Below are 9,352 nucleotides of genomic sequence, written 5' to 3'. Positions count from 1 at the left end.
TTAAGCCTACATCATAAAAAACAGCACCTACACATATCAGCCTCACACTGGTCGTCCTCCAACTAGCATGTCTGCACCCACACACGTCATCTACGTATGTCCTGTAGAAACCGTCGTGTTTTCAGAACTTTGGCATCAACCTGGTACCAAGGAATCAGTTCTCGTAACATCCCTCATCAAGATATTTCACTCTGTACCAAAGTAGTGGACGTGACTGACTAACTAACTGACTACAAGACATCTGTGTCCCTAACACCACGCATAAAAACACAATTTTGCACAGTTTAAGCAGATATAAGCGGACGAGTCAGAATTCAAGTTAGTCACGTTCAGATGCCTTAACTGTGACAAAAAGACATTTACTGACAGGCAATGGTCTCCTGTGTCCATCAGAATTAGTCTGTGACTTTTCCTGCAGACTGAGGCCTAAAGCTATTGAACCGTGAAGTGTATGGAGGTGGAGTGTTTGTGTGTAAGCCTGAGCATCAGTTTCACTCTCAGCCCCGGGCAGAAACCAGAGCTGTGAGCGGCGGCGCTTTCATTTTTTTTTTGTCCGTACCGACGTGTCGTATTTCAACCCTCGGCTGAGGTCCGCGTCCTCTCCCTCCTCCATGCTGTCACACTGGTACAGGCAGGCATCTGAGGAGAGACACGGGACAGGATTTAAACATGTGATCTGTGATGAGCGATGACAAAACACAGGATATAACGTTCCCAGCTCACTGTCAGGGTTAGGACATGTTCCATCTCTGAAAATACAAATCAGTCGGAACGCGCCGGTTGAGTTTCAGGAGTCACTCTCCGCAACAACGACCTGTCAGCTCCTGAGGAGAGGAAGATGTATTTCTCTGCTCAGCAGTGAGCCGTCTGTTGCAACAATTAGCCAATTAGTCAATCAACAAAGAATTAATCAACAACTACTTTGATAATAGATTCATTGAGATTTAATAATTTCTCAAGCTACATTTCAAATATTTGCTGGTTAATGCTTCTAAAATTTGATGATTTGCAGCTTCTCTTCGTCACATCTGATTCCAAACTGTCTATAAACAGGTGAATTTCCCAGAAGTCTCAGAAGTCTTGTTTTGTCTCCACCCCCCACCCCCACCCAAAATATTCCGTTTATAAAGATATAAAACAGAGAAAAGCGTCACCATCATTGACCGCTTATGATAATTGTTGTCTGTTTTCTGTTAACAGATTAAATGGATTAGCTAACTGATCTGTTAGACCACAAGACTGTCTAACAGCTGTTTTTCCACCGGCTGAGAGGCTCTGCCAACCACTGCAGACTCATACGAAGCTCAACCAACCCCCACAGCATCCTCTCGCACACCAACACAGATAAACACACACCAACCTCAGCGGCAAACCTGTGACATGTACCGTGCTGCTGATGGAATTATTCCTATTACCATCTCTTCTATTTTTGCTGTAGGTATTATTAGTATTTGTCTTCTGTATATTCTTAAATGAAATGATGATTCATACAAATGCACAATAACTCATCAACACTGTTGTTAGCAACAAACACAGCGGACCGGCTGTTCCAAAGTCATCAAAACAACTTCAAAATGTAATATATACAGGAGGGTATTCACAATGAAGCATGAACGGCAAGTTCTGCTGTTCAAATGTTTATCACCGTCCCATGTGTTTAAGTAGGAGTGGGGGATCTGACGTGAATGATCTCACTTTGGCATATGATCTGCTCTTCAGATGAATCATGAAGCATCAAAGCAGCGGAAAGATACGAATCACAACTTCCGTTTCATGACTTTCACAATAAAAATCAAGCAGGCAGATCGTGTTAAGATCATGGAGTGCGATTCTACTCAAAAAGATTGTCACATGATCTTTCAGCCAGACCCCCACCCCTATGTTAAAAAAAAAAAACTTGTTATTTCTGATAACTTGAGAGGGAGGAGTTAATCAGCCTCAGTCTACTGCGGGTGTTACAGCGGGTTCTGTGACCTGCGGCAACATTCAGTTCAGAGCGTCCTGCAGCAAAACATCAGAGATTTATTCAACTGATATCCACTGGATGATGAAGTAGGATGAATATTTCTTTCAATGTGTTGTATATACTTGTGCAGCTGAGACACAGCCGCCCCCCCCCCCCAGCTGAGGTCACAAACCAGATAGGAGATATGTGATGGACGCCCTACAGCTCAGCAGAAAGCAGAACATCCGCATTTTTAGGTTTGATGGTTAATTAACATGGCTACCAACTGTGTTATTAACGTGATTAGAAGGAGCTAGATTCTTAAATATCAAATTATATTCTTTGCTATGCTCAACAGTTGAAATATTGTTTACTGTGCAATGAAATAAACACAGGACTTTTTTTTTTACTAAGAGATGTCTTCATTCCGCATCAAATAAATTGCTTCAATAGATTCTATTGTTGACACACTGCACACTCAACCTGATGCCTCTTGCATTTTACTGTCTTAGTTTTGGTCTTTTTTATTGTACTTCTTCTTTGTACAGTGTAAGCTGCAGCACAGAGGGGATGCAGTTTTCATTCCCCTTTGTACTGACTTCTGTATATGGAGGGAATGACGATAAATTCCACCTTGAACCTCAAAATTCTCCCGTGTTAAAGCACTAATGCATCATGGGAGTCAGTCAACACATATCTCATTATTCCACATTAGCCACACTTATGTATAATACTGTACTGTTTATACCAGACTGTTTATTTCATCTTGTGCTGCAGTTTGTCCACCTCTTACTGTTCAACCTTTTGCATCTGAATAGAAAGGAAACCAACACAAAGCCTAGCTGTAACCGTGACCCTGTGGGCCTTCATTTCTCCCATCATGCCTTGCATGTCTTGATGATTTGATTTGGTGCAGGTAGTCAACATGAATCTGGACTTTGAAACTGGAACAAACAGGACACGCTGAGGACGTTATTGAGGGCACACCCTGTCAGAAAGCAGGTGTGAATCGTAGGTGTTGCATGTGGTATATGTCAGCGCATATTTGCTCTGCACATGAGCACATTTTCACATTTCATACGTCCTGCAGATGATTAGAAAGATAGGACACACACACTGACAGGGTTCAATGCATTGTATGTAGTCAATCACACAATATCAGGGTCAATTAAACTAGGGCTGAATGGTATGCAAAAAAAATAATGTTGCATTTATTTTGGCAGATATTGCGATTCTGGTATGAGTCGCAATTTCAGTTAGAATGGTAATTTTTGCATTTCATTTGCACTGAAAAAAAAAAAAATGATGAAGATGTGATTTTTGTTGGGGCTTGTACCAAACAAGCATGTTCCTTCATCTCTGGAGAAAAAGATTTGAAGGCGACCGTGTCTCTATAGCACCGCAATGCTTTGTCTATGGTTTGTTTTGACACAATTTACCTGCGATTTGGATATGGCACTTGGCCATACTGCCATTTCGATAATATTTCGAATAAATGTCACTTGGTTCTCTGGGATATTGTGATCAATCATTTTTCAACGTTTACTGTTGATTTATAAATCAAGCGACTCATCTACTACGCCGCAAAATAATCACCAGATTAATCGATAATGAAAACAAGAGTTGAAGCCCTGCAATTAACTACAAATATCAAAAATAATTATAAATGTCCCAAGAGCATAATAAACACAGTAATCAAATTTTAATGCAGGAAAACACATTGGAAACAATTACTAGCATTTGTGAAGCTGCAGCCTGTTGATAATACTGAAAACATACCCAGCTTTGTCCTTTCTGGATCACTTAGAAAAGAACAACCTAACTTGTCTAATGTTTTCTTTCCATTAGGTGTAAATGTCTATTGTGTTTTTTTTTTTTTTTTTGTCTCCTATGCAATAGCTCTTGCTGCTCCATTGACCCACTTTTCTCACAGGGATCATTAAAGTTTCATCTAATCTGATCTAATCGAGTTTATTGCCCGACTTAAGAGGACCAACAACAGAGCAGTTAAATACATCTTATCATCAGGGGGTAAATCTCACCTACCTCACTGTTTGACGATCAAACTTAATTAGAAAACTTCCTAAAGTGGCTCATGTTAACAGCCAACATTTAGCAGCATTTAGATCGAAGACTGGTAGTTATTTTGTACTTCTGTTCGTCTCTGGTTGGTTCTCACATGACAATAATTTAAATGTGAGTTATAATCAGGGTCCCAAAATGAGATTTGCTGCTTTAGTCTGAACCCAGTGTGAATAAATGAGTGATCCTCTTGACTCACCTGCTTGTTGTGGAAAAAAGTGGCTCAGATGTGGGAGCACCTGTCTGCAGTCTATAACTTATACGTGCATGCTCACTCACTTGTTGAGGTCACACATACAATATGTGGTATTTAATTTATACTTTATGCCCATTTTTTAGCTCCATGACCGGATTAACCTCCTTGGGGGGCCCTTGGGCAAAAATCTGTTATTGGGCTCCTTTTGACCTTATTATACATGACAGTGTAATTTCTTTTCTCCAGAAACCCAGAAGCCAACCACTACTCCAGAGTTGAAATGATTAGTTGATAAACCAATTGGTTGATTGACAAAAGAAATGAATTAGCAACAATTTCTTTAGCAAAAAAAAACAATTTTTCCTTTTTCACACTTTTCTGACTCTTTACAACCTGAATAACCAGTCAGTTATTACAAATAATTGAAGATTGATCATCAAAATCATTGTCGGGTGCAGCCTTACAGTTCTCCTATGATGGAATAATATGCCCTTATGGTTTTCTGTCTCTTATTGACTTCACACACAGAAAAATATGGACACGATTTGACAAAACACAACTTTACAACAAATGAGCTCAATATAAACTATATAAGTTCATGTCTTAAAAGATTTTATCACTGTGAACTTCTACAAAGACTCTCTCTCAAATTAAATGGAAGGCAATTGGACTTGTATTAGTCTGTGGAAGACGTTTCGCCTCTTATCCAAGCGGCTTCATCAGTTCTTATGTATTGGTCTCTCTAGTCCGCACTAGTCTGACCAAGAAAGTGGAGTAGGACCCAGGTATTTTTCTACAAAGACCTACGCCACAACATGGAGGATGGATGACCTGTCAGAGTTGATTCCTGATACATTTTTTTATTAATCAAATTATGTAGACCCAACTTGTATAGAGTAAACATGGGGCTTTCAGGGGCCCCAGGGCAGTTGCTTTGATTAGCTTCTGTATGTGAGCAGATTTGTTTTGCTCTGCATTATGATAATGCATTTCTTTTAGCATATATCCCAGAATATAGAGCTGCAACAGTTCGTGGATTATTTTATTAGTCGATTGACAGAAAACTACTTTGATAATCAATTAATTGTTCAGAAGGAATTTAAAAATAGTGATTTCACCTTCTAACGTGTAAATATTTTCTAATTTCTTTAGTTATCCGTGATAGTAAACTGAAAATCATTATAGAGAATCAACTGAGACCATAACTGACAGATTAATCGATAATAAAATTAAGATTTCGTTAAAGCCCTCCAAATACAACAGTTAACCTAGAAGCCATTTTAACAAGACACATGTCAACACATGACAATAAAATGCTAGTATTGTAAAGTGAAAGAATAGGAAGAAGAGAGGAGACATGTGGTTGTATTAATGTGTGGTCACGCTTCCACCCACTGTGTTTAAGATAAACTGACATATCCGGAGGAAACGCACACAGATACACACAGCGTAACCACTCTAACACACTTCTCACACACAATTCAACAACTAATCACCAAATAAAACCCTTCAGGAGCGAAATATGGAGGAAAACAATAACCGTTAACGTGTTTTTCTAACGTCCCTGGGTGCCTCGCCTCGTCCCTGACGTGCATCCACACACCCGTTTTTACACCCGGCTCGCTTTTTTATCGCTGAAATTTCAATTTACATTCTCTTCTAGAGGTGTTAAATGTTTACTCACCCCAGTCTTCGCTGGTCAGAAGGTTATCAGCGAAGAATCGGCTGTCCAACTCCGATAGTAATTCCGTGCTCATCGCCACAAAGGCGGTGTGTTTGGAGACTCAGATAGCAACGTGATAACGGCTAACAGAGACCGAATACCGCCTCTACCTTTAGCATTAACAGAGCTGGCTGATAGTAGGCAAGGATTTCATTTATTGTTTAAATTAGGAGGGTTTTCCTCTATCGGAAAAGTGACAATTTTGTTCAGTTTGTGTCTCCCGAAGGATTTATCGATCTTCCCTTCTGCTTCGCATATGACAGACAAGGAAACGTTTTTTCCAGAAAGTTACCGCCCACTTTCACAAGAGCAGCCAATGACAGTAAAGACTGGTGTGATAGACTCGAGGAAGGACCAATGAGATTACTCAATGAGCCTATCGTTGAGGGGGTTTTAAAGATGATTTGGCCCAATCCAACGGTCGCATTTTGATTGTCAGGCAAAGTCAGCTAATCAACACGAGGGAATCATGGCACGTGTTTAATTGACAAGCACAGTAGCCAATCACAGTTTGTCCGAGCAAAAAAAAATGTTTTTAGTGAAAATCACGTTGATTCGAGCATTACGAAAATAAAACAACATTCTCTCGTTCTTTACGACATAATAAAGTAAATAATAAAAACAGATGGTTTATACAACTAAACCAAGCAACACTCTGACTTTATAAAACAGTCTTGCTGCTCATACTTTTATTATTTTTCCTAATTGTTTGAAATTATGAGGGGAAGTTATTACATAACTCCAGATATAGGTGAATGAGGACAGAGTGAAACACCAGCAGTAGCATTAACCCTCTAAGTTTGGCTTTATAGTTTGTTTTTAAATCAAAAAAAGTCCACATGAGGATGGGGTAGGTGTGCACTGCAGAATGAATATTTAATTGGTTGACAGACCTGCAGCTCGCGTTTGAGTTTTTGGTCCTAAAAAAAAAATAATAATAGAGCGCCATCTAGAAATAGTGACAGAAATTATACACACGTTCACATGATATATTACAGAAAAGAAAATTATAGGATATCCATTACTTTCAGGTCGTGGTTAATTAAATGATGATGATAATAATAATAACGATGATAATAATAATAATAATAATAATAATAATGATAATAATAATAATAATAATAACAATAATAATAATAATAATAACTTTATTTGTAGATGCTGCCTCAAAAACATCCAAACTTATGTTATTGAACTAGAACAAATCAAACAATTACTTAAAATGACTAAGAATAATACCATAAAACACTGAAACCAATAATAACAATTTGAAAGATATTATGATAAAGTTATAACGTTATATAGAGAGGAGAGCCAGGCCAGCTAATTCCCCTTTGCCTCCTACAAAGCTATGCTAGCATGTTAGCATGTTCAGGTGAAAGTAACATTCAAGAATTTCCTCCACTGAAAAAAACATGTTATTTTGTCTAAAAGGGCCTCTGACAAAGAAAGAGATCAGGCCAGAGCATAGGCAAAATGGAAATGGGGACTACCAGCTAAAATTCTGGTCGGCTGGTTGATTGTCAAGTATCCATAAAGTTTTAAAATTTAAAGTTTAAAGTCTTTACCAGCTCTGTCAGTGCCATTCGTGCGACCCGTCCCAGCAAATAAGTCCAAGGCTGAATTTCTTTCCCAGTCCAACCATGGAGCCAATACTGGTTTGGCTTTACCAAGATGGAGAACCCCTTCGAGCTGCTGAATGGCTCCAGCTTGATTCAGAACTGTTTTTTCTTCCCCTCAGTGTCTAAGTAACTTGTCTGTTTTCATTTGTAACGGCTACAGTAGACATGATAATGTTAGCTATGGGCCCGGCTCTAGGCATGGGCACGGGGGGGCCCCACCAAATTGTCACGCTTCATCCCAAAATCTTAAAAATAACTGAAAAGTATTTTATTTTGTCCTTGTCCATTTGACCAATCATAAACATGCCACATTCAAATAATCACAGTTTATTTATATATCTGAGTGGTTGGTCTGGTCATATACAACTGCATCCAGTGAGCAGAGCAGTTGCTTCGCCATCACTTCACTTCATCACCACTCAGTTGCTTATTCTCTGGGTACCAGCGTAATTGGCCTGCCTGGTTTTATTGATCTGACAGATTTTTTTGGCTAATTACAAATTGTGGTGTTTGTTATTATTTATTGTCAATCATTTGCAATCAACTTTTAGACATAGTGGTTTGAATATAAATACATTACAGGCTTATGTACTATTCGATTGTATGGCTTTAATTTTAGATAACTTAAAACAGTGTATATTATAGCTTACAGTCTTAAAGGACACTCATAGAGGACCTCAGTAACCTGTCTTGAAGTTTGGCAGTTAGTGACCAGTCAACATCTCTTAATGCCCCTCCCCCCTATCGAAGCAATCTAGAACCAGGCCTGGTTGCTAACTTGCTGTTACCCTTATTATGAACTTGCTATTGCTAGCTGGCTAACTGTTGTGTGTTTAGTGATGCTTTTAATCAAGTACAGTACTGAAGTACAATTTTTAGGTCCTTGTGCTTTACTTGAGTATTTTCATTTTGTACTACATAACAGTTAATACTAATACTACACAAAATTGCAGAAAGAAATATTGTACTGATGTGAATAGAACTTGTGGGTGTGAAGACTGGGGCAATGCCTTGATGTCAACTTCAACTTTATGATGTCCACCAACTGAAGTTGCTGCACAAAGATATTAAAGCAATATTCATTGAAATATTTCACCAGTAAACTTGTTGCAGACAACAGTGTAATTTATATAAGATGAGGCTGTAGTTACATTGGTGGAATATGCATAGGCTACTTCTAAAATTTAATTCTCGGTATTTGTTGTTGGTTAAAAATACTGACCTGCTAACTTACATCGACCACAAGGAGACACTGGGCTGTGTTGAGGATGTGTATTTGTGTTTGAGATAAACACGTATCTGGCCACCCAGTTCCTGTTCTCAGTCTTAAGAGAAGGTTGGATATTACTGTTTGAACTGAATCATTTCAGTCTGTCAGGATGAGGGTGAATATCTACAGCTACCTGTTAGCCTTTGTTCTGGGCTGTAATGTCACTGCAGGTAAGACCTTTTATTCTGGTTGATATATTGATTATTGATTACACTTGTTTCACTTGTTCAGTTGAACACAGCCACAGGCTGAGAACATAAAACAAACTTGTTTAAAGTGTATTTATTTAATGGACTCTTAATGATATGTGTAGATATTGTCATAAAGTGCTGCAGCACTGAAGAGTGAGGTCTTTACATGTTCTGGGTTTGCAGACTGTGTCAGTGATGTTTGATAAAGTTGATTTATCATGTAAAAACACCAATTAACACAGATTCAATGTCCTCTCACTGCATTAGACAGTTAAATGTTACATTTCTTGATTATTTTAAATTCTTTGTGTTTTGCAGGAACA

General features: G+C 38.5%; 1 protein-coding gene across 1 annotated transcript in view; it reads right to left on the bottom strand.

Annotated features, from left to right (window-relative positions):
- The window catches only part of atf6b (activating transcription factor 6 beta), a 23,316-nt gene extending 17,134 nt beyond the window's left edge, over positions 1-6,182 (bottom strand). The window contains exons 1-2 of the mRNA XM_022757462.1: positions 5,908-6,182; positions 560-639 (exon numbers count right to left, since the gene is read on the bottom strand). Of these exons, the coding sequence (XP_022613183.1) occupies positions 560-639; positions 5,908-5,980 (153 nt within the window). The 5' untranslated portion in view covers positions 5,981-6,182. The remainder of the gene's footprint in view (positions 1-559; positions 640-5,907) is intronic.
- Between the last annotated feature and the right edge of the window lie 3,170 nt (positions 6,183-9,352).

Source organism: Seriola dumerili, unplaced genomic scaffold (assembly GCF_002260705.1).
Source record: "Seriola dumerili isolate Sdu_G_001 unplaced genomic scaffold, Sdu_1.0 BDQW01000276.1, whole genome shotgun sequence".
NCBI lineage: Eukaryota > Metazoa > Chordata > Actinopteri > Carangiformes > Carangidae > Seriola > Seriola dumerili.
This window is presented reverse-complemented; position numbering and strand designations above follow the sequence as displayed.